General features: G+C 40.2%; 1 protein-coding gene across 1 annotated transcript; it reads left to right on the top strand.

Annotated features, from left to right (window-relative positions):
• The first annotated feature begins 11,924 nt into the window (after positions 1–11,924).
• LOC126354382 (uncharacterized) lies at positions 11,925–22,267 on the top strand. Its single transcript, XM_050003983.1, has 3 exons — positions 11,925–11,974; positions 14,615–14,792; positions 22,027–22,267. The coding sequence occupies exons 1-3, from the start codon at positions 11,946–11,948 to the stop codon at positions 22,249–22,251; spliced, it is 432 nt and encodes a 143-aa protein (XP_049859940.1). The 5' UTR covers positions 11,925–11,945; the 3' UTR covers positions 22,252–22,267.
• The last annotated feature ends 4,606 nt before the right edge of the window (positions 22,268–26,873 follow it).

Genomic DNA, 26,873 nt, shown 5'->3' on the forward strand with positions numbered 1-26,873 from the left:
ATACACAGAAAGCAAGATCCTTTATCATTTAGCTACAATATAGCAGGTCAGCAACTGGAAGCAGTTAATTCCATAAATTATCTGGGCGTAGGCATTAGGAGTGATTTAAAATTGAATGACCATTAAAATCAATCGTCGGTAAAGCAAATGCCAGACTGAGATTCATTGTAAGAATGCTAAGGAAATGCAGTCTAAAAACAAAGGAAGTAGGTTAAAGTACACTTGTTCGCCCACTGCTTGAATACTGCTGCTCACCGGTGTGAGATCCGTACCAGATAGGGTTGATAGAAGAGATAGAGAAGATCCAACGGAGGGCAGCGCGCTTCGTTACAGGATCATTTAATAATCGCGAAAGCGTTACAGAGAAGACAGATAAACTCCAGTGGAAGACTCTGCAAGACAGACGCTCAGTATCTCGGTATGGGCTTTTGTTAAATTTTCGAGAAGATTGCTCCACCGAGGAGTCAAGCTGTATATTGCTCCCTCCTACGTATATCTCGCGAAGAGACAATGAGGATAAAATTAGAGATTAGCGCCCACACAGAGGCATACCGATAATCTTTCTTTCCACGAACAATACGAGACTGGAATAGAAGGGAGAACCGATAGAGGTACTTAAGGTACCCTCCGCCACACACCGTCAGGTGGCTTGAGGAGTATGGATGTAGATGTAGAACATTCGATAAATGTTTGAATGTTGACAAATATCCTGCAGTGTTATGGGAGGATTTTAAAGTATCACAGATATCAGAAAATTTCGTGGCAGTGCTGATGTACATTTCTGGTTATGCTGTAAAGAGGGAGCTTTTTCTAAAAAAAAAATGTGAGATTTGCTCCTCTTGGGCGCTCTTTGACAAGGAAGTTGAAATATCCATCCCAAATTACTTCATAACAGAGTATGACCATGGAAAGTTGACAGTTTCCACTGAAACTGCTGTTAGAGTGACTGGCCTCGCTTAGTTCATGCTGAAAGAAATATTAGATTTGTATTCAGGAAGTTTCATTGGTGAATCACAGCAAGTTTCTGTCGTGTTCAAAATATGTTGCTTAAAGGTGGACAGCTATGATTTTACTGAGGCTGACTTAAGTGATGTTTGCAAGTGCCAGAGAACTTTGAAGGACATACAGCCAAATATTAATCTCACTAAAAGTGTCAATGATTCTATAAGCAGTAACAAATATGGCAGGCAATTAAAGAAACTGAGGACAACATAGAATATTTTTGTGTACAATTTTTTTAATTTGTTAACTTACTCTACGAGTGGAGAAGTGTCAGCTGTTAATCAGTAATTGGAAAAATAAATACAATTTTCTAACACAGTCACTATACTTTCCACCGTCCGCAGCTCTTGGTCGTGCGGTAGCGTTCTCGTTTCCCGCGCACGGGTTCCCGGGTTCGATTCCCGGTGGGGTCAGGGATTTTCTGTGCCTCGTGATGTGATGTGTTGTGTGATGTCCTTAGGTTAGTTAGGTTTAAGTAGTTCTAAGTTCTAGGGGACTGATGACCGTAGGTGTTAAGTCCCATAGTGCTCAGAGCCATTTGAACCATTTTGAACTTTCCACCACAAAATTATTTTTGTAGTTTGTAAGAGGTCCGTAATTAAAGAATTTGTTGCTAGCGCACTCGAGCTGATGTAATTTCGATGTATTGCTCACGCGCTTCCTGCGATATGTAAGCTATAAGAGAATCTGAGACCAAAGAGCAGTATTGACTGCAGTAGTAACTGTGTAGCAGTAGGAGTAAGTTGTTGCTACCGAGCAGTCTGGTCTGGTGTATCGTGTTGACTGGGCCGGTCGTGTGCAGCGATGGCGGAGCCTGAGCGTTGTAGGATAAGGTAAAAGCATATGTAGTATTGTTACATCAAGTCCCATGTAAATGTTTTAAAAAAATCTGTTAATAATAATCTTTCTCATAAAAAGTAACTTTTGACATTTATCTCAATTTAAAGAATTCACTAATTTCTGGAATCCTTGGCAATCCCGATTATTGAAAAGAAAAGTCAGTTCTTTCCTCTTTTATAAGACAAATCTATCGCCCACCATAGCACTTAGTTGCGCCAGGAAAATTTCTTATAGGAGCAGATATATACGCGTTATCCGGCGATCTAATTAAGGTAAGATTTTTCAGTTTATTCAGAATGATGTATTTGGGCCATGACGCAGCATTGCTGACGTCCAAAATTTACCAGGTTAAATTGACTGTCAATTATTGAAAGGTTATAGGTTTGTCACATTGTATTATATTTTCACTGTTGGGTAGTTACGCTAAATGAGAGTATTATTCATATTATTTCATATTTTGTGGGGAACTTGCACTTGGCGACAACCGGCCAGGATCGTATTTTTGTGAATTTCTGAGAAGTGGTCAGCTATATATCTGCTCTTATTTACTTGATATTAAAAGTAGTTTGCATCTGGCGCAACGCATTTACTAATTTGTCACGTTTTCTTTCACAGATCATCGGCAATTTATTGCTCTTTGTTGTAACTGTATTTGTTCCATTTTTGGTTTGTCTTTGTTTGATTTTGTGCTTAACTTTGAGTTGTGAAAATGCCGCGAAAAACTGCTAATAGTACATCGCGAGTCGTAATGAGTGAAAAAGCCGACTTTAATAATTTGACTGATAATACTAGCGACACTCAGTGTCTTGATGATAATCCTCCAGTTACAGACAATCTGTGCGTACCGACCACCAGTAATGATTCTAATCTAAATGATGAACAAACAAATTCAATTGTGTCCAATGTAAATTTAACGACAATTGATGACGCGGCACTTTCCGTTACAATGAACGCTGTCCAGTTTGACACGCCTGATTTGCAAAATTTACGTAGCGAACAGATAATTGTTTGTAACGAAGGTGAACAACATACACAAAGCACGTCAGATTTATTTGATTCCGCTCTAGTGGCCGACAGTGCACATCCGATTAGCGAACCTTTTCGTGGATCAGGCAATGACCAAATGGTTATTCAAAACGTGTCACATGCAAATACACCATCACACATCATAGAAAATAGAGTCGCTACTTTTGGCATGGATCAAGTTATGGCAGTATTGCTACAACTTGATGAAAAACTCAGACAGTCGAATGAAAAACAAGACGTCAATTTCAAACGACTTAATGAATCGAACACACAACTTAATGAAACTTTCAAACAGTCGAATGAAAAACACGACAGGTCGATCAAACAAATTAATGAGAACTTTAAACAGATTAATGAACAGATTGCAGCCGTTGCCGTGCAATGTCATAATACTAAAGAACAATTACGTGAGGAAATTAAGGCTTGTGCTAGGAATAGTAGTGAAGAAATTAGATCCGTTGCACAAGAATTAAGTAATACACATGCAGCCACAACTATATTACTTAGAGATGAAAATAGTGCAGTCGCTAAACAATGTTCTGAAAACGCAACACAGTTACGCGACGAGTTTAAATTAATGTCATCAGAACTTTCACACACGCTGGACGCGAAAGTCGACAAGAAATTTGAACAACAAAACAGCCTAATTGACGAACGTTTTAATCACCACCTACAAAACAGTGAAACGCGTTACCGTAAATTCATACAGGAACAGAACAAAGTAAAGAAACAAGTCATGGATACAATTACTGCACAGAGACAGGAAGATAAGCGTAAATTATTTACGAAGGCGAAAACATACGTAGACAACAATATTGCAACAGTATCAGACGAAATCAAACAGTTGAACACCGAATTGCGTGATGAAATCTCCGATCTTAAAACAAAAAAACACACACACACAGTAGACTTTCAGACAATGACCAACAGACTTGAACAAATAGAATTAATACAGGATCCCGATGCCATTAAAGCAGACGTTAAGAAATTGAACAAAACTACCCGTAAAAACCAAAAACAAATTCATGCTTGTGACACTAAAAATGATGATCAGGTTAAAGCATTGACTGAAAAATTTGATGAATTGGCCAGTCGTATTGACGTTATCGAAAATAACAATGACAAACAATGACACCAAATCAGACGATATGTCACCAGTTTCGTTTAATCAAACACCCGAATTCCAAAATTTACAGCAGACGATTAGTGAGATAGTTTCATCCAATAATACATTGCGTAGAAAAGTGTCGTCTTTACAGCAAGAAGTGACAGAGATGAAAAATATTTCAGCCTCTAACACGGCACAGCATACGCCACATTCCGAACATTTCTCACACTCACACAGCCAGTATAATTTAGGTAATTTACAGAGAGTACTTGACTTGGATTCCGGGCAGACACAGACAAACGGATTATCATACAATCCTGAACCAGTTCACACGTTCAGAGACGATAACGTTGATTATAAGCAATTTTTATCCGTGGAAAATTCTAAGGTATCTAAAAATGACAGAACACAAATACATCCTTTGGACTGGATACGACAATTTGCTTTTGTATTTTCATCAGCTTGGCGTGTAATGCAGAAACTAGAATTGGCCTGGATACGACAATTTGCTTCTGAATTTTCACCGACATTGCCTGTAACGCAGAAACTAAAATTTATTTGCAGCGCGTAAGTGACCTCAGGGGATTCATTACACTTCGATGAATATGTGCCGTAGCGTGCACAGGGCCCCGAGCCGTAGTAGTGCTATTTCATCTTTAGTTTTCTGCACTGCTGCCTTCTCTTCTACTATCCTTTATATCTATCAAAAAAGCTCTTCAACTATCCATCTATCTAGGATAATAATGAGTAAAGAAAACCTGATATGACAAGTTTTACCGAAAGTGACAGTTTTCGTTAGACACTCCTGAAATGACAAGAAATACCAGCATAATTTTAATAACAGTCAGAAGTGTAATCATCAGTATGTACAAAATTTTCAGCTATCGCAAACACATTTTGGCAACAATAGAGGGTTTTCTCCGCAACAGCATCAAAACCAGCCCGTTAGCATACCAAACCAACAATGTAGTCTGCAAGGTCAACCAAGCTTTAATGTTTCGCCGCCTACACGTATAGCGTCGGCTCAACCAAATAGTAACGCACAGCAACAAGGAAATCAGTACGTACAGAAAACACACCATTTCAACTCATATCGCAACGATTATTACGACAGACGTAAAAGTAATGAGCACAGTTTTCAGCATAACAGTCGGTCTTACCAGCAGCAGAATCATCGGCAACAACAGATTATCATGAATGAACCAGACAGTCGGTATCATCCCGAACGTAATACGTCAGGAAGAATTAACAGAACAAAACAAATAGTCGAAATACCACAGCATCCTCCCGCAAATAACAGTACGTCAAAAAGAATTTAACTAGATACAGTACAGACTGAATCTTTCAGCAACGTAAGCAATACTTTTGACACACAGACTCTCGTTCACGAAAATGTTATTACTTTTGACGACATCCGAGACACTCTTTTGCAGGAAAAACCAGTTATTCAAATTGCATCTTCCAGCGACGTAAGCAATACTTTTGACACACAGAATCTTCTTCGCGAAAATGTTATTACTTTTGACGACATCCGAGACACTCTTTTGCATGAAAAACCAGTTATTCAAAAAACCATTTCCCACCCTGTCATTGAAGTAAAGATTGGATCATCCACATTTTCGGCAGTAATCGACTCTGGATCACCTATGTCAGTTATAAATGAGGAAACTTTCAACGCTTGTAACAAAGAGAATACTTATCCTACATTACCATTAGGCAAAACTAAAGTAAAAGGAGCAGTATCTGGTAAAGGAGTAGATGTAAAGTTACAGACACACTTATCATTTTGTATTGCAGGTCATACGTTCCACTCAAATTTTTGGATTGTTCCCTTATTGACAACAGACGTTATTTTAGGTACGAATTTTTTGATACAATACGACGTAATTATTGACTTTCAAAATTCCTATTTAATGTTAAAGGATGGAAATGTACAACTGGCATTAGATTTTCAGCACTCTTTATCTGCAGAAGAACAAACAATTAATCGGACAGAGGTCATTTCTGCATCACGTAACATAGACTGTCATTCCACATTGTTCACAGATACGTTTGTACACAACTACAATACACCAGACGAAGCCGACTACGTCGTTATGCAAATGATTTCTGAGAAAGTAAAACAAAGCAGTGCAAATACAGACGTTGAACGTACTCAACTACGCAAAATTCTTTTACAGCTAGCTCCAGTTTTTGACAACATCCCTGGTACTATGTCCGGTTTCATGTATGAATTTCAAGTTAAACAGCACGACACATTTAAAGCTAAACATTATCCCATTCCGTATATTCACAGAGAACAAGTTAAGAAAGAACTGCAAGCTATGCTTGACCAAGGTATTATTGAACCAGCAGTTAGTCCGTACTTGTACCCGCTCCATATTGTTAAGAAAAAGGATGGATCACTTCGGCTCGTACTTGATTCGCGTCACATCAATGACATTATTATTAATGAAACAGATCGCCCTCAAACACTAGAAGAACTTCTACAGAAATTTCATGGTACTGCTGGCTGTTTATTCCACATGAGATTTGAAATCGGGATTTTGGCAAATTCAGCTCCATCCGAACTGCAGAAAGTACACAGCATTTCTCTGTTTTGGTGACTGTTACCAATTTTGCAAATCACTGTTCGGTTTAACAATTTCTTCAGCAGCGTTTATTCGCGGTTTGAATAGTATACTTCCGACAGAACTTAAAGACAGAATCACAACGTATGTAGACGAGATTCTTACTGCAGAAGCTAACTGGTCTGAACACAATTTGATTCTGGAACAACTGTTGCAAACTTTTCGTGCACAAGGACTCACACTTAATCTTAACAAATCGCACTTTCGCAGAACTTCCATAAAATTTCTTACACATGTAATTTCAGCAGAAGGCATTGCGCCTGACCCGGAAAAACTTCAAGCTTTGCGTGACATTACTGTTCCAACGACGAAGAAACAACTACGCAGCTTTCTGCGATTAATTAACTTTTTCCGTAAATTTATTCATTACTCTGCTTTAGACACCCTAGATTATGCCAACTGACGGGTAAAAACACTATTTGGTCCTGGGATAGCCAAGCGCAGTCTGAATTTGTCGATCTGAAACAAGCTTTGTTGAATGCACCACTTTTATCACACCCAGATCTCACTAGAATTTTTTTCATTGCCACCGACAGTTGTAACACAGCTTTAGGCGTACATATTTTTCAGGAAATTGAAGAAGACAGTAATACAGTAATTAAAAACATCGCTTTTGCAAGTCGCGTTCTGTCACCTGCTGAACGCAATTACTCTGTTACAGAACTTGAAACATTATGTGTTGTATGGGCATTTACCCGATTTAGGCATTTTCTTTATGGAAGACATACTACCGTTTACACAGACCATAGAGCTATCCAGTTTTTACTTTCCGCTAAATTTACACATGACATATTAAGCAGATGGAAACTGTATTTACAGGAATTTAATTTTACAATTGTTCACATTCCCGGTACACAAAATATTGTAGCAGACGCACTATCCCGTTCTCTCTGCAACAATCAGCAAGACATCGCAACCAACTTCTGCCAAGCAAATTCTAGCGTCATGTATATTCAACAAGTCGCATTTGAAAACTTCATTTCATCGCCATTACGAGACATAGCACAAGAGCAGAGTAAAGACAACGTATGGAAAGAAATTAAACACCTTTGGCAAGATAAGAATAACGTTACCATTAGAAACCATTACACGGTACGCAATGACATTCTGTTTAGCCTCTTTCACCCTGACGGCAACAACTGGTTATTATGCGTTCCTGACGAACTTGTTAACAAATTAATTTGGTATACTCATTTAAGTTAAGCACATTATGGAGACAGAAAATGTTTTCTTATACTGAGACAAAACTGTTATTTTGCCAACATGGAGAAACGTATTCGACGAGTTTTAGCGTCATGTAAAATCTGCCAGAAAGCTAAATCAGACACGACTTCACATATTTCTCCGTTACATCCCATTGTACCTGTTAAATTGAGACACATGGCCGCTGTAGACATTTTTGGACCGATTCTCAGAACTAATAGAGGTTTTTGCTACATCTTTGTCGCTGTTGAACTCACTTCGAAATTTGTTACCTTCACTCCATTGCGCAAAGCTACTGCTAAATCTATTTCGAATGCATTTGTAAAACATTTTTTATTACATGTAGGGCATGTATTGAAAGTAATTTCCGACAATGGACCACAATTTCGTACTGCGATATGGACACGTATGTTACGAGCTAGAAACATTTCTCCGATCTATATATTCAAGTATCACGCTTCTTCGAACCCTTGTGAACGACTGATGAAAGAAATTGGTAAACTGTGTAGAATGTACTGCCATAAAAGACATATTGATTGGGATACACACATACTCTCATTCCAGGATGTAATTAACTCCATACCAAATGAATCCACTATGCTATCTCCGACTGTTATATTAAAAAATGTTGAACCACCTAACAAAATTAAAGAATTAGTATCCTTTGCTACATCTCGTCGACTACGCCACCATGAAATAATAGAGATTGCGCTCAACAACATCAAACGTGCCGCAGAGCGCCGGAGAAGGCAGCAAAAACAGGTTTGTACATGCCGTGACTTTCACATAGGACAGAAGATATTAGTACGTACACACTATTTATCCAATAGAGGAAAGAGTAGATGCAGTAAATTTGAACTTCTGTACGCAGGTCCATACAGAATTCGCAGCATTCCTCATCCCAATGTGGTACATGTTGAAACTTTGAGAACCCGAAAAAGCAGGCAATCACCATATTTCCAATATTAAACCCTTTATTGAATGAACATACTTTACGATTTATCACAATGTACCGCCATTTCCTGATATTTATATGACCACTCACGCAATTATATTTATGTGACTATTTACTCCTGATTATCATATTTTTTCCTGACAAGTGTCCGGCAAGATAAGGTTAGCAGGTCGCTTTTCTTGTCGTTATATATCAGACCGTGCACATTTTCGATTTTTTTATGTATGTATGATTGTTTTCCTATCGAAAGTAGAATTTTTGTCTGTATGCATTATCAAATGTTGAAGATGTAACAAACACCAGTTGACTTTGACGTTTTTCCTTATGATATCTCAATATCTTGACTATTTTACATTTTTTGCTACTACATTATGATACTGCGTGCACATTTTTGCACTTGGAAACTGACTATGTTTTTGACCTAATGTTTTCTGTCATGTTATGCTGTATGCTTAATTATATTACTAGAAACAAGTTTTCATTTAATGAGTATATGAATTAAATACAAGATATTAATCCTTATTCATCATTTTTCAGAAAGCAATACCGTGTAAAAGAAATGAATTAAACAACCACAGTGGTTTACTATGAAACGGAAGTTTTACCATCGGAATGAAGGAAAGAAAATGCAATATCTTGTCATGAAGAGTAAATGGATCAGAATTAACAAGCATTAACCAGAATATACTGTACACATCGTATGATAGCAGTCTTGACTAATTATTTTTCTTTCAGAATACAAGGCGATTGATGCATGCTGTCAGATAGAACTACAGATGTTAATTTTAGTGATGAAATATGCTAGAAGTAAGAAACTCTACACTATATGAAGTAATGAATGATAATGAATAGTTGTATGAAGTAAATGGTAATATGAATATGCATAATGAAGTGTCTATTTTTTGCAGATGATAATAAATGATGATGAATAGTTATATGAAGAATATGCTAATATGAATAATGAAGTTTTTCTTTGCAGATGATGATAATGATGAAGTTTATATATTTACTGTTACTTAATAAATGCTATGTAGTTATTTAACTATTTGTTGCAGTTCCTTTTGGCAGTATGTCTTATGTCGCATAGTATAATGACTGAATGTTTTGGAAAAGACAGCTCGAGTACATACATATTAAGTACACGTTTCATTAACTGTTAATTGGAAGTTCACTATGTTTCAGCATAATATGCATTTCTTCTTTCAGCTCAATAATCCATTTTGTATTTTTTCCAGGAGAAGCTTTTCATGATATTAATATGCTATAAGCAGTTCGTTATTAAACCTGTTCTAGTACTTGCATTTTTTACCCAGATGTGTCTATCATTTATGAATGTGATCACATATACTGTACTTGTTTCATAACGTTGCTACAGCTGACTGATGACTCATTACGTTAATAACCCTTATTTCCAGCAATAAGTCAAAAGCAAATATTTTCATGCCCCAGCAATTAATTATCGATCCCAGTGCAATGCATTGCTAGCAAAAAAAAAAAAAAAAATTACAAGTCCGAACTATTACCAGTATACAACTAAATAATGCTACCAGTTTAAGATATATTTTTAGACCTAAAGATACTGCAAATTTTCTGTGTATTGATTCCATTATGTCTATGTATTATTGGACTACCGACCTTGAGTAATAATTCCGATGTCTTACATTTTAAATATGTTTTATGTCACTTACATGATATCATATATAAACACCAGTAGCTTGATGCTACACTCAATAACTCCTGTTTAAATGATGACTTGTGAATAACACTGAATAATGTTTTGTAACACTACAGGTATATGAATACTTTGTAAGTGGCCAATGAGTGCCAATACACTATATGAATACTTTGTAACTAGCCAATGATTGTCAATAATCCAATAACTCCTGTTTTAAATGATGACTTGTGAATAACACTGAATAAGTTTTTTGTAACACTATATTAATTCTTTGTAACTAGCCAATGAATGCCAATAATTATTCAGATCGGTTGATACATTAGTGTAATTCTATGATGACTAGCATAAGACTTAATGTGTCCTTCACCTTCTGACCTAATTACTGCAATATCCGTTTATCCTGTCCATCCTCATGATCATGGAGCACTATATTGGTTTTTGCACTAATTCTACGTTGCTGTAAGAGTATGGATTCTACAAGAATATGGTGTTGACATATCAAGCTGTCCACAACCTTGAACGATGGAGATGTTATTATGGTCCCACTGTTTGATGTACCTAATGTACAACCAAAATGATAACATTGAATATTAATAAAACATTTCAGTGTCTTGGCTACACTGATAAATACTTCAGGGAAGAGAACTTCAGATTGTCTCACTTGGTGTTGTGCTTCTGCAGAAAGATATGGACTTGCAGTGCAGCTACGTGCAACCTACTGTGCTACAACCATGATGCAATCCTTCCCATTCCTTTCCTAGTTCCTGTAAAATAGTAAAGGCTTATATAGTGCATTTAAATTCTTGTAAAATTATAAAGACATATATATAGTGTGTGTGCACTTTATTTCTTTTCTTAACGAATTCAGCACTTACAAAATGTTTAAAACTTTTATCGTGCATGTGCACTTTATTTCTTTTCTTAATCAATTCAGCACTTACAAAATGTTAAAACTTTTTATGGTGCGTGTGCACTTTATTTCATTTGTTAATGTGATCAGTTAGTGTAAAAATGCTAAACATGTATACAGTGTGTGTGCACTTTGTCATTTGTTAATATATTTTGTACTCATTGCGTATATACTTTGTCATTTCTGAATATGTTTTGTACTCAGTGCGTGTGGACTTTATTTAATTTCTTAATATGTTCTGCACTTATCAATGATGTATATACTCTGTGATTGTAGCCTTAGTAAACTAAATAGATTATAGAAAAATTTGTTGCTCATGGCAAGTCCAATTGACTTACCATCGCTGCCAAATTTTTTCCCCCAGTGGAGGGTCATGTAAGAGGTCCGTAATTAAAGAATTTGTTGCTAGTGCACTCGAGCTGGTGTAATTTCGATGTATTGCTCACGCGCTGCCTGCGATATGTAAGCTATAAGAGAATCTGAGAGCAAAGAGCAGTATTGAATGCAGTAGTAACTGTGTAGCACTAGGAGTAAGTTGTTGCTACCGAGCAGTCTGGTCTGGTGTATCGCGTTGGCTGGGCCGGTCGTGTGCAGCGATGGCGGAGCCTGAGCGTTGTTGGATAAGGTAAAAGGAGCCTCGCGCATATGTAGTATTGTTACATCAAGTCCCACGTAAATGTTTTTAAAAAAATTTGTTAGTAATAATCTTTCTCATAAAAAGTAACTTTTGACATTTATCTCAATTTAAAGAATTCACTAATTTCTCCAATCCTTGGCAATCCTGATTATTGAAAAGAAAAGTCAGTTCTTTCCTATTTTATAAGACAAATCTATCGCCCAGCATTGCACTTAGCTGCGCGAGGAAAATTTCTTATAGGAGCAGATATATACGCGTTATCCGGCGATCTAATTAAGGTAAGATTTTTCAGTTTATTCAGAATGATGTATTTGGGCCATGACGCAGCATTGCTGACGTCCAAAATTTACCAGTTTAAATTGACTGTCAATTATTGAAAGGTTATAGGTTTGTCACATTGTATTATATTTTCACTGTTGGGTAGTTACGCTAAATGAGAGTATTATTCATAATATTTCATATTTTGTGGGGAGGTTACAAGTTAGCAAAATAATACTGAACACACAAAGTAAAAAAATGTCAATGACAGGCGTAAATAATGTATTATACTACTTTAAAAATTGTGAGGTGTAAGTTTATTACACTAATTTACAAATCACAGAATGTGTAGTTTTCAATAAATTACTGTGTAAATACTAAATAAATTTCTTTTTAAAAAAGTAATTCATTTCCTCTTTCCCTTACGATAAGTTTTAACTCAAATTTAGATGAAGTGTCTGCTAAGGAAATACAGACGTTTCCACTTTAAGGGTTGTATGTTTGATTTGTATAGTTCTGGGGGTAGGTCGTTTAATATTTGGAGCTGAACACTGCATTTCATCAGTGTATAAGTGAAATTTAGAGATGAGACAGAATGTGAAGTAAAATGTTTTACATTAAATATGCTATAGTGAGATATAAAACAAAAAAACGTTTATGAACATGTGGATATAAGAATTTTTTTTGCACTGTTATCTAATACGTGTGTGTGTTTGCGTGTGTGCGAGATGGAGGGAAAGAGAGAGAGAGAGATATTGGATAGCATTTATTCAGTAAACGAATATGCAAATACAAGTGCCTTTTATGACATATTTTAGCTGTAAAGTTTGAAACATCTGCTAAGGAAAGACAGAAGATTTATTTAAGGTTTGTGTGTATGTTCGAGCTGTACACTTTTTGGGAGCTGTTCAGTAGATGTTTTTGAAATGAACATTCTATATATGTCGTGGTATTTAGTGGTGATGCACAATCTGAAGTTCAATATATCACATAAATTTTGAAGCAATGAGGTATAAAACAAATATTTATGAGCAAAGGTGTGTGTGTGTCCTGAATTTGTGAGTTTGGGGTAAAAGTGTAGATTAGGTGTTGGTAATTTTTAGAAGACATGTTGATGTTGGTAACATCACGATGAATACGGTCCGTCAGGAGCAAGACGCATATAGGGAACGAGATTCTACTTTCTTAATAAATGTGAGTGCTGTTCATTTAAGTTGTGCCATTAGGTTCCTGCCTAATGGCAACCTCGGAAACCAACGTATATTCTTAGAAAATAGTGAAGCATTTGTGACAAGGAAGACCAGAAATATGATTGACCATCTTCATTTCTCATCACTTTGTCACATTACAAACATGTAATGTCTTGTACATTATACAGTACAGTTCTCTTGTAACGAAATATGTAAGAATTATGTATGAACACATATTCACAGCTTCTCTCTCTCTCTCTCTCTCTCTCTCTCTCTCTCTCTCTCTCTCTCTCTCTCTCTCTCTGACACACACACACACAGAGGGAGAGAGAGAGAGAGAGAGTGGGAAGGAGACTTACTGGAAACGAATAGGGCCGATCTTATATAAATACTAGATACGTATTTCTCAATCTTGCAGCGCCCACCCCTTCCATTTGCTACAACCACTTAACTGCAGATTCAGAGAGTGAATTTGAAGTACAATGATTGACTTAAACAGGCTTTACTGAACTAGAAAACGTTTACAAATATCTGCATGTGTCAAGATATTTAATGGCGAGACTGAACAGCGCTATTTGATAAACAAAATGCAGTAGTGAAATGTAATTAAAACAATTATTTATGAGTATCATTGTGAGTGAGTGTCACGCCTTTTCTTTTTACATGACCTGAAGCAGAGCCAGGCATGGATCGAGCGATTAGATTCTGGGTTGGTCACAGTTCCTCACGGTCTTCCCCCCCCCCTCCCCCCTCCAACACCAAATATAATTTGTTATTATCCCTGCAATCAACGTGCCGCACATGCTAGGATTCTAATAATAATAGCAATAAAATTGTAAAATGTTTTAGTATATTCATAATAACTTGTTTACATCGCTCGTTAGTACAGTGCTTTTGTTTTTTGGTGGGGGATGGCCTCCAACCCACTCTCCACCCCCCCCCCCCCCCACCCCCCCCCGTTCCGCCTTCGATCCACACCTGAGCTGAGCGCAGCTCAGTAGTTAGAACATTGGTGGGGTGCCGAAGTGCCAAGGCAGCAGGAGCCGCGATCACCAGCATAGGCCGGCACTATGATCACTGGTAAATACTCTCCAGACAACAATAACGGAACGCAGCCTGAAGAGCAACCTTTCCTCGTGCCTATAATGTTGACGGAGTGCTGTCTGCTTTCTTTACGCAGATACGACTTCGAGAAGTGCAACCGGGATAGCTGCAAGCGAATGATGTTCGCGCTGGAGCAGTTGGTGGCCAGTGGGACCATGGTTGGCGAATGCTTCGGCGACGCCGACTTGATAGTCGAGGCCGCCGAGAAGTACCGCTACGTCGACCCTATTGACGGAACCGTAACCAAAGACCAGGTGAGCATGCATTCAGAGTTTCAATAGTAAGTTGTACTCTCAGGACCTTAAGATGCAAATAGTTCATTCTTCTCATCTGAATGAGAAAAGCATGTACTTAATGAAGTAATGAAACTCCTGAGTAATAAATACGAGGAAGTGTACCAAAAAAAAAACAGCAACTGCAAGGGCGTACCTAGTGAGAGACTCCCCACCCCTGGCTACCCACCCCCCTTCGCCTCTCCCACCTCCGAATACAACCGAACTTGCAGATGGTCTCGCCATGCAGGCATACCAATTCAGTATCAGTCTGAAGAATGCAGGAACATGAAATGGGTGCTGACTAGCAGCAAGTGTACCAAGAATCATTTGTCGTGAACTCTCAAAACCAATGCGCCATTCGCGTGAAATTACGAGCAACTTTAGTCAATCTCTATGAATGCTGTTTATGCTTTGTTTCAGCCGGGTCGAAGCTGTTTTTCGCTAGGGAAATGGGCGTTAGTGTTGTTCTAATCATTTCATCTCATCTTCATCGACACGCGAGTCGCCGAAGTAGCGTCAGATAGAAAAACTTGACCAGGCTTCCAAACGATTCTGTACGTGGTCTTCCGACCATAAATACTATATACGATCATTTCGTTTCACTTTTCCGGGACGTCTTCCTTGGCGCCTTCGTTCACTCGGCTTAATTTCCTAATAATTCCTTTTATGGGAGGGCCGAGAAACAAAAGTCTTTCACCCCGTTGCATCAATAACAATGAAATGCCTAAATACCAATCAATATATTACGAAAGGTTATGCTAACGTCAGGCAAGACTCAAACCACGCCTTACTTTCAATGGAGGACATTTGCCAGACGTAGTATTCAGAATATAATTTTCGGAATACTGTACCGCTAAGGGCTATTTTTGTACCTTCAATTTACAGCGTATCTATCAAAACATTTAAAAATTATTTCATCAACAAGCAATTACTTTCTAAAATCTTCTCATTTGACTGTGTAAAATGTTTAATATTCATTTTCTTTAATAGTAGTCCTGCTTGGACGTGGCTTTTATCCGGTTTCCCACATCCCAGTAGGTTGTGCACTTAGCAATGCATGGAAACGTGCACTTGATAGAGAAAAAGCACAGATGAAGTCTTCTCGCAGTTTACCAGCTTATACGAGGGATAACGCTGTAAGTAGCCATAGATAGAGCGCGCAAACTAAATCTATGGAAGCAGAGGGCGCCACCTCTGTACGCACCATTTCCGTGTGGTCGTCGTGACGTAATACAGCCAAGATGCTGTCCTGTGGGCATAAAAGAGGGAGCCTCACCAGTTCACGGCAGCTTGTTTCAGCACCTGACGATGTTAATGGAAGCAGCCATCGAAAACTTGGAATTTTATCAGAATTTGAAGCTACAAGTAAACTGAGACCTTTCAGTGCAAGAATATTACTGCAATGGATCCTTAACCCATTATTTACCCATGTCCCATTTTGGGTTGCAAATATTTTATTTATTTCTACATAAGCAACGAAACTTCTAGCTTCGATTGTTGTACTAAAGGCTGAACTGACTGCTGCAATGTCTGCAAATTGAAAAGAAATAATTAGAAAGAAATAATAAGAATTGAAAAGAAATAATTTTTCTCTAGTTGGTTTATTTTTAGGAAAGGAATTAATTTGCTTATTTTCTGTTTTCATACTTGGCTGTACTATATGCCTGATGGTAGTTCCTGTACAATAATCAATTGTGATTTAGTTGTCTGAGTGTGTTTGTTATAAAAATATGTTTGTTATGAACGTACGTTCAGTATATTTAAGATTTCCTGTAGTAAGCGCAATACTTCCCAATTAAGGGGCAATTGCATGTTACATTATAACTCCTCTGGAGATGTGCATATTTGTACAATATCATATACAAAAATTATTATTTACATTACAGAGCTCTGCTTTATTATATGAGATTTTCTGCAGGGTTTGTTAGTAGAATGAAATATTCCGTTTCACATATCCAATTGGATAAAAGCATGCCGCGTGAACTTAAAACTGAAGAAGCTTTAGCAGAACTGGAGAGCTATGAAGTGAGTGAAGACGATGCTGATGGCTTAAAATTGGTGATTATTCCACCCAATGTTGATGAAATGACAGATGAAGTAGACGATGCAGAAAATTCACTGAACAATGACTATATTGTACAAGATGTAGCAGGCACTATAGAACTTGTAACCACAAGGGATGAAGCTAATGTTATTGATTTACCGGCAGAAGCTAAGCTAAGCGAAGAAAAGCTTTAGGACATGGACTGGGAAACGCAAAAGAAGAAAAACACAGAACGTAAATGTAAGCGGTGGAAATGTGAGCCAACGTCCAGAAACACTAATTAACCCGGTAACAGCAATGGAAATTATGTTGCAGAATGTCTAGCAAATGAGACAGAGCACGTGTTTGAGGAACTAGTGAATCATATTATAGAACAAAGTAAAATCTGTGCTTGTCAACAGAACAACATAAATTTGCTTCTAGTCAAAGAGGGGCTAAAATCCTTTATGGCACACTACTTGGGAATGGGCATCATAAGCTTCCTCGTGACACTACGTATTGGCAGCAGGCATAGAGCTACTGGACAAGCAGATATTACTTTATAGGACGAGTATGAGATCAATGAAGTGATGATGGCCATTATTCATCCAGGAGATTGATACCTACATAGTAAACACTTGGCGCGTGCATCGAATTGCTAACCTAAATGAGAAGCGCTCACTTTTGGATGTCCGAAGGAGAATAGTAACGCACCTTTCAAAGAAAACTGGATCAACAAAGTGATGGGAGGACGGATGAACGAAGGTGTATGACTGACTCCAGGAAAACACTTTATTGTGTCAAGTAAAACACAGTTGACAGTTGACTGCAAGGGCGAGGGGATCCTCATCAGGCGACACTATGAAATTTGTAAGATTATACAGGACATGTGGACATTGGTAAATTCCTTTTCAGAGAAAATTAGTATACTGGTATTACAAACAGTGTTTTTATTTTTTCACCACGTTTCTTATAGTTTTCTGCATTGACATTAATACTGTGCGTTTTGACAGCTAATTTGGCCAATGTTCTAAACATGGGACGGTCTTTAGTTATTGTATTAATGTACTGAACTTTTTTAAAACAGCTTTTCCTTTTCAGGTTATCACATTAATGTCGAAAACATGGTTAGGAAATGAAATAATAAGGTTCTGGAAAGTGGGGGAAAGAAGGGTAAAGTGCGCAGGTTGGGAAAAGTGGCCACTGCTTGTTTGACGGTGTTAACAGTGCTGCTTCCTATCAAGAAGTGGCCACATTAGCTGTAATCGACACCATTAGTGTTGTCAGTGACGCTGAAAAAAGAACCTTTCTCCTTTACCTTTCTGTGAAAACATTTAGGTTTTTCGATCGTTTCATGTTAATTGCTATTATGTAGAGCAATAGGTTTTTGCGATATCACGGTTTACGCCTTTTGATATATAAAAACAAGCCACTGTCGTTTCCCTCGGTTGTATTGTTTCGCGTGTGAGCGACTGATACTGACAGGGCGTTCGATCGGGGAAACAGGCCACGCTACACGTCGGATAAGTGGCCAAGGTGGCAACTTTTCCCGACACATGGCCACTATTCTCAACAATTAATTTTCAGTCTGTTTGTCCCAAAGAGAATTAGCTAATTCCATGTTTTATGCATAGTATAACAGTTGAAATTAAAACGTCAGAAATCGTTATATACGCAAAACTGATATCCGTTATGCTGCTCTTCTGCAAGTGTTCGCAAAAGCTTCAAAATGTCAAGAAAATACATCCAGAAAACAGAGCAACAAACGTGAGAACCTGTTGGGATGCAAAAGGTAACTGAAGCAATAAAGAATGATAACATGTCTTTTTCAGCAGCAGCAAAACAATTCCATATTCCAGGTAATATACGCTAAAACGAAGAGTTCTAGGGGAAAATAGAGGTGCCGCTGGCAGTGAAAAGGTTATGGGCAACTGAAGGGCAGTGTTTATTGAAGAATAAGGGCAGTAAATCCTTAATTACTTTTAGATGAGCAGTTTTAAGCAATTACATTGAATGACTTGCGGTTATCAGCATTCCAGTTGGCAGAGCACAACAAAATACCACACCGTTCAACAAAGAGTCTGAAAAGGCAGGGAATTGAGATAAGATGTCGGAACTGTAAACGTTGGGCTCATGAAATGTGCGCTGGATGTGGTGAAGACGATCACAGCAAGCTAATTTTGTACATGTCTTAATAGTGTTTCTGACTGGATAAATTGTGAATGAATTAGATTGAAATGGTAACACATAATGAATCTTTTATTTCTATACTTATATCATTAGGAATTGTTGACTTTTTGTACCAACAATGAATTGCAACACGTTTCTTTCTTATTTGTATTATTGTTCTTCTAATAATTATCAAAAGTGAAATAAGAACTATAAACCTACCCATTCCTGAAAACTAAGCTATCTTTTTGGGAATGGTGGGAAACGTCTGGCCACATTATCTCATTTAGTTACGGAAAAGTGGCCACTATGTAAGCATTTAGAAAAACGTTTATGTATAAAATAACTCTTACATTAGCTAAAATATTTGGTATGACACTTTACCGTATGTAGATTCGAGGTGTATACGCCACAAACTACAGTTAATAGCCATTGTTTCATGAAAATTCAATTTCATTTTGACTGGCCACTTTACCCCATCATCCCCTAATGGGATGATGTTAGATGCAGTCTATTTAGAGTCAGTGCTACCATTGCTTGGCAGTGTTAAATTTTCGTTCTATCTGTCTTTTTTTTGTGCAAGTCATTGGATTTGGAGTCAACGGTGTAAACACTTGCTGTTTACAGTTTCGACCCAGTAAAGTCGTTGTTAGAACATTGCCTTCGTGTAAGCATATCGTATTTTATGGTCTATAAATCCCTGCGGACTGTAAGGCGTATCTTAATACTTACGTATTTTTTTTAAAAAATAACGTTTTTACCATTTTTATTATTAGATTGCAAAGTTAGATAAAAAAATTCTTAGTTTATAAAACATAACTGACCTTTAAAGTCCCTAAAAATCGTCCTCTGAAGTTTCTTCACCTTCTTCTGCTTCTTGTTCCCCTTCCTCTTTATCTTCATCGTTGTCCTCTTCATATACAGTCTTCACTGTCATCGAGAGCGTTACTTATGCTGCACTTCTTGAAAGGTCTAACAATATCTTATCTCACTCTAGACCACGACTGTTTTATCTGCTGACACACCTGTCTGATTGAAGGTTTTCTTACAGCTCCCTTGTGTTGTGTTTCATCCACCATCGATTTGTTTCATTCCCCTCTCATATACATTTTAAATGGTTTATTTGTCGAGGTTGCAGTTGTGAAATAAGTCCTCCCAGAATAACAGCAAGCTCGGTATTTCCCTGTGATAGTTTCTCTTTCGTAGAATTTTTCGAATGGCTACTAAACTGATCTAGCACAAGAAGAGAACTCTTCTTCAATAAAGCACCTTTCCTTCTCTCCCACACACTGTTAATTCATGATTTCATACCGGCCTTGTCCGTATAAGCCTTGTCATGTACGTGAACGACAACACCTGGAGGTCTTTCAGAAGGTTTTGACATTATATTGCGCTTGAAAATGATTATTGGATTAAGTTTAGTACAGTCAGCGCAACACGAAAGGACAACAGTGTAATGCATTTTTTCATATCCACTTGTTTTTATAGTTACAGTTTTAGCACCTTTCATGGCTACAGTTCTGTTACACGTCATATTAAATGTCAGAGGAATTTCGTCCTAACTCGATATTTGGCATATCAGTCTGGTTTTCGTTCGATGTTGAATAATAATGCGCTGGAAAAATAATGTTTTCTCTTCATAATCTTTGGTATTTTCTAATATGTTTTGGTTTTGATTCGCATGCTTAGTCCTTGACGCATTACAAACCTGTAGCACCAACCAACTCCACTTCTGAAGTCTGCGGCCTAGGGCTTCTTGCCACGGTTTTGCGGAACCCCCGTCGGAGGTTCGAGTCCTCCTTCGGGCATGGGTGTGTGTGTTGTCCTTAGCGTAAGTTAGTTTAAGTTACGTTGAGTAGTTGGGACTGATGACCTCAGCAGTTTGGTCCCATAGGAACTTGCCACAAGTTTCCAAAATTTCTGCTCAGTTCCACCTTAGCGCTAGCTTAGGAGGGTGTATTTAAATCAGTTTTGCACTAATTCCAGTGCCATTTTAGCGGTGTTCTCGAATCGATTTCAATATGTCGTATCCTAGTTTGGGCCATTTTGCACTCAGTCCTCTATTTTCACATTTAGTCTTCCTCATTTTTTTCAGATTTGCTTTACTAGCCCGCTAATTGCGAATGTTTTTTTTTCTGTTGGTGGAGGGACGAAATACCACTCAGCTGCTCTGTTTCCGTGTTCTTCTGCATATGCTATTACTTCCAGTTTATGGCTCACATCAAGTAAGACCTTTTTTCCCATTACGAAACTAGCTATTAACAAAAATATTGTATTGTTACCGATAATACAAATCACTTTCAGTTCTAGTTCTCTGGCTATGTAGACTGCAATGACGCGTCATAGGCTAGACAGTGTTTTGGGTTTGTATTGGCGGGGCGGGAAGGAGACAGTCATGGGTGTACTCAGCGAGGGGCGGGGGGGTGGGGGGCAGTAGCCCCCACCCCCCGAAGATATTCGCAGTTTTTCACTAGTTTACTGTTTTATTTAATAAGAAATGCTGCATGCTTTCTCGGATTGTACAAGTGCATTCTTGTATTTAAAATGTTTATTGAAAGCAGTTTTTCACTGGTTTACTGTTTTATTTAATAAGAAGTGCTGTATGTTGTCTCGAGTCCTTGTTTCCTGAGACTAGTATGACCTGACCCCCCCCCCCCCCCCCCCTCTCCCTCTAGGTCAGATCCTGGGTACGCCCTTGGAGACATTGTTAGCAAGCTTGAGAATCCTCGCAACTGAAGTTCGTCGCACCGCTGAACTGCTGCTGCTAGTTGAATCCATTATTGCCAGATAGAAATGGGTTTCCCGTGGCATACAATAATGGTCTTTTTAAGACTGACGAGAATTTTGAATCAAACATGGGAATTTGTATGTTAATTTCGAGTATAAGACGAACCTGTATTTTGGAGGCAATTTTTGGAAGAAAATAAATGCGTCTCGTAGTTTGCAAAATAGGGACGTGGCAGTGAGACGTTCATTGAGGGTAGGAAGGTAGCGAGTAGCGAGGGAGGCGCCTCGTTGCAGGGCATCTGGGTGCGCTTCGAGGGCGGCAGCCGGCTGGTGTTCCGCCTGGGCGGCACCGACAGCTCGGGCAGCACGGTGCGCGTCTACTGCGAGCGCTACGAGCCCGACCCCGAGCGCACCGACCTGGACCCGGCGGAGGTGGTGCAGCCGCTCTACAGGGCCGCCCTCGACGTACTGCGCCTGGAGGAGTTCACCGGCAGGACCAAGCCCGACGTCGTCACCTAACCCTGTCTACTTCTCTTTCCTCTGTCCGCCAACGACATTTATTTTTCCATTAAAAAAATCTTTCTCTTGAATCTGCGACAGTAATTTTCTTCTGAGCCCGGTGTCGCGCACCATCCCTCATTGTGGTAAAGCAGAAATCTGCATCGTTTATCTGTTTTCGACTAATATACTGAAGACACAAAAAAACTGGTACACCTGCCTGATATTGTGTAGGGTCCCCGCGCCCACGCAGAATTGCCGCAACACGACGTGGCATGGACTTGACTAATGTCTGTAGCAGTGTTTAGTGGGCAGCGAAAGTATTTAAACTAAGAAGAGTGTTCCTGCAGCCACTCTGTAGCAATTCAGGACGTTTGGGGTGTCACATTGTCCTGCTGGAATTGCTCTGATCCGTCGGTATACACAATGAACGTTGGTGGATGTACCGATCAGACAGGAGGCCTACGAACGTGTCATCTATCAGAGTCGTGTCTAGACATATCAAGGGTCCCACACCATTACAAAGCCTCCACCAGCTTGAACAGTCCCCTGCTGACATGCAGTGTCCGTGTGTTCTTGAGGTTGTCTCCTCATCCCTACACGTCCATCCGCTCCGTACAATTTGAAACGAGATTCGTCCGACCAGGCAATATGTTTCCAGTCATTAACAGCACAGTGTCGGTGTTGACGGACACTGGCGAGACGTAAAGCTTTGCGTCGTGCAGTCATTTAGGGTACAGGTGTGGACTTTCGGCTCTGAAAGCCGATATCGATGATTTTTCGTTCAATGGCTCGCACGCTGACGCTTGTTGATGGCCCAGCACTGAAATTGCAGCAATTTGCGGAAGGGTTGCACTTCTATCACGTTGATCTATTATCTTCAGTCTTCGTTGGTCCTGTTCTTGCAGGATCTTTCTCCGACCGCAGCGACGTCGGAGATTTGATGTTTTACCGGATTCCTCATATTCACGGTACACTCGTGAAATGGTCATATGGAAAAATCCCTCTTCCTCGCTGCCTCGAAGACGCTGTGTCCCATCGCTCGTGCGCCGACTGCAACACCAAGTTCAAACTCACTTATATATTGATAATCTGCCATTGTAGCAGCAGTAACCGATCTAACAACTGCGCCAAACACTTGTTGTCTTATGTAGGCGTTGCCGAATGCAGCGCCGTATTCTGCCTGTTTACATGTCTCTGTATCTGGATTCGCATGCCTACACCAGTTTCTTTGGCACTTCAGTGTATGATACTTGGAAATCGACTCGGGCGATATAGAGCTGCAGTTCCGATTCTTGTTCTGGGGACGAGAATTTAAAATCCCCGTCAGCCCCTCTGTGGTCCCCGCAAATCGCTTCAGTTGAATTTCAGAATTGTTCCTCTGATCAGTACACTGGTAAAATCCTTCTCTCCGTCCACCAGACCACTCTTCTTCGAAGTACTATCACTTAGGTCGCGATGGAGACAGCAGTCGTTGTTCTGTTATTCTTACACTACTTGCCATTAAAATTGCTACACCATGAAGATGACGTGTTACAGACGCGTAATTTAACCGACAGGAAGAAGATGCTGTGATATGCAAACGATTGCCTTTTCAGAGCGTTCACACAAGGTTGGCGCCGGTGGTGACACCTACAACGTGCTGACCTGAGGAAAGGTTTCAACCGATTCCTCATACACAAACAGCAGTTGACCGGTGTTGCCAGGTGAAACGTTGTTGTGATGCCAGGTGTAAGGAGAAGAAATGTGTACCATCACGTTTCCGACTTTTATAAAGGTGAGATTGTAGCCTATCGCGATTGTGGTTCATCGTATCGCGACATTGATGCTCGCGTTGGTCGTTATCCAATGACTGTTAGCAGAATATGGAATCGGTGGTTTCGGGAGGGTAATACGGAACGCCGTGCTGGATCCCAATGGCCTCGTATCACTAGCAGTCGAGATGACAGGCATCTTATCCGCATGGCAGTATCGGATCGTACAACCACGTTTCCATTCCTGAGTCAAGAGATGTTGCAAGACAACAACCATTTGCACGAACAGTTCGACGACGTTTGCAGCAGCATGGACTATTAGCTCGGAGACCTTGACTGCGGTTACCCTTGACGCTGCATCACAGACAGGAGGGCCTGCGATGGTGTACTCAACGACGAACCTGGGTGCACGAATGGCAAAACGTAATTTTTTCGGATGAATCCAGGTTCTGTTTACGGCATCATGATGGTCGCATCCGTGTTTGGCGACATCGCGGTGAACGCACATTGGAAGCGTGTATTCTCCATCGCCATACTGGCGTATCACCCGGCGTGATGGTATGTGGTGCCACTGATTACACGTCTCGGTCACCTCTTGTTCGCATTGACGGCACTTTAAACAGTGGACGTTAGATTTCAGATGTGTTACGACTTGTGGCTCTACACTTCATTCAATCCCTGCGAAACCCTACATTTTAGCAGGATAATGCACGACCGCGTATTGGAGATCCTGTATGGGCCTTTCTGAATACAGAAAGTGTTCGACTGCTGCCCTGGCCAGCACATTGTCCAGATCTTTCTCCATTTTAAAACGTCTGGTCAATGGTCGCCGAGCTACTGGCTCGTCACAATACGCCAGTCACTACTCTTGATGAACTGTGGTATCGTGTTGAAGCTGCATGGGCAGCTGTACCTGTACGCGTCATCCAAGCTCTGTCTGACTCAATGCCCAGGCGTATCAAGGCCGTTATTACGGCCAAAGGTGGTTGTTCTGGGTACTGATTTCTCAGGATCTACGCACCCAAATTGCGTGAAAATGTAATCACATGTCAGTTCTGGTATAATATATTTGTCCAATGAATACCCGTTTATCATCTGCATTTCTTCTTGGTGTAGCAATTTTAATGGCAAGTAGTGTAAAAAATACACTGCTCAGAAGAATTACGGGAACATGACTCTGGGCATCTGCATACTCCATTTAGAAATAATTGGGGAAATGTCTGACAGGCGTCGAAGAAAAAGTGGAAACAATCATTTATCTCGTCATCTTGGGTGCTTTCATTGTACTTGAGAGCTTCAGCAACGTGTACGTCCTCCGTGATCGCGTATCATATACGTGGCATCCTTTGTATAAGTCTACGGAGGATGTCCTGTGGGGTCCATGATGAAGCCCGCCACATGGGCCCTGTCATAATCATGTATGGAGAGGAATTCAGAGCCAACACCGTATGCAGCAGACACCGCATGGTCCAACTGAATCTGTTCAGTGTACTGTCTAGCAATAAGGCGACGACGGACAGAGACAAGATCCGAAACGGCTGTCAACAGTGATGCCTCCCCACACCGTCACGGACCCTTGGCCAAATATTTCGATTTTCTGGACAACATTGGGCATCCACCGCCCACCATGGCGTCTCCACACACCAACACGACCATCGTCTTGCGTCCAAGGATATCTGGACTAGCCTGGGAGTAACACGTTTCTCCAGAGACGAAGCTGAAAGGTGACATGGGAATGCAGAACTGAACGCGAGCTGTGAGATATTGTCGTGTCAAGCGGAGCACTTGAACAGAACGTCTGGGACGTAAGGTCCTTTCTTGTAACGTGTTGCTTACAGTCTGATCGGATTCAGGGGCTCTAGTGGCCCCTCTGAGATCGTCTTGCATTGCTCTGGCGTTAGCCATACTAGACCGCAACGCAGAAATAGTCAGATATCGGTCTTCACCTGAGGCTGTAACGCGTCGGCAACGTTGTGCAACTCGTCTTGTGTACTGCTCCGTCTCACTCTGGCGTGCCCACAATCTGTGGATGACAGATGGAGAGACATTGGCATCTGCGGAAACACAATGGGAATTCCATCCTTCTTGGATCAAACAGACTGCAACTTGCTCTGCATTAAGATGCCGCATTGCATGTGCTTGGTTGAATACAACGTCCATAATTGACGACTGCCATCTGTGTACCTCACTAGAGAACACTGGGACATCGGTACTGCCTTGCTTTTGAGGGGGCACGCGCAATAATGTAATCCCTAATACAACCGACAGATGGCGAATGACTTTAGTTGCTGCATACATTGAAAGTGAAGATCTCAAGTTGTACAACAAGACCACATTTACTGCCTGTATCAAAACATATATAACATACCAGACATTGATACACGAGTTCCACTAAATCTATTGAGCAGTCAAGTTTTTTTAGCCCACCCAGTTAGCTGAGCGGTCTAACGCACGGCTTTCTGGAGTGGGAAGGAGCGTCTGGTCCCCAGCACGAATCCGCCCGGCGGGCTTGTGTCGAGGTGTGGTGAGCTGGCCAGTCTGTGGATGGTTTTAGGCGCTTTTCCATCTGCCTCGGCGAATGCTGGCTGGCTCTCCTTATTCCGTCTCAGCTACACTATGTCGACGATTGCTGCGCAAACAAGTTACGTAGGCGTACACCACCATTACTCTACCACGCAAACATAGGGGTTAGACTCGTCTGGCGTGAGACGTTCCCTGGGAGGGGGGGGGGGGGAGGGGGGAGTGTCCACCGGGACCGAACCGCACAATAACTCTGGGTTCAGTGTGGGCCGGTGGAGGGGTGAAGTGAACTGCTGTGGTCGTCGTGGGGTTCTGGACCATTGCGGCTGCGGCGGGGACGGAGCCTCTCCGTCGTTTCTAGGTCCCAGG

Source organism: Schistocerca gregaria, chromosome 3 (genome assembly GCF_023897955.1).
Source record: "Schistocerca gregaria isolate iqSchGreg1 chromosome 3, iqSchGreg1.2, whole genome shotgun sequence".
NCBI lineage: Eukaryota > Metazoa > Arthropoda > Insecta > Orthoptera > Acrididae > Schistocerca > Schistocerca gregaria.

Excerpts from the sequence above, each read along its gene's own strand:
- LOC126354382 (XM_050003983.1), top strand. The coding sequence starts at position 11,946 with ATGGCGGAGCCTGAGCGTTGTTGGATAAG. Across the intron at positions 11,975-14,614 it reads CCTGAGCGTTGTTGGATAAG|ATACGACTTCGAGAAGTGCA; the intron begins GTAAAAGGAGCC and ends TTCTTTACGCAG. Across the intron at positions 14,793-22,026 it reads GAACCGTAACCAAAGACCAG|GGCATCTGGGTGCGCTTCGA; the intron begins GTGAGCATGCAT and ends GCCTCGTTGCAG.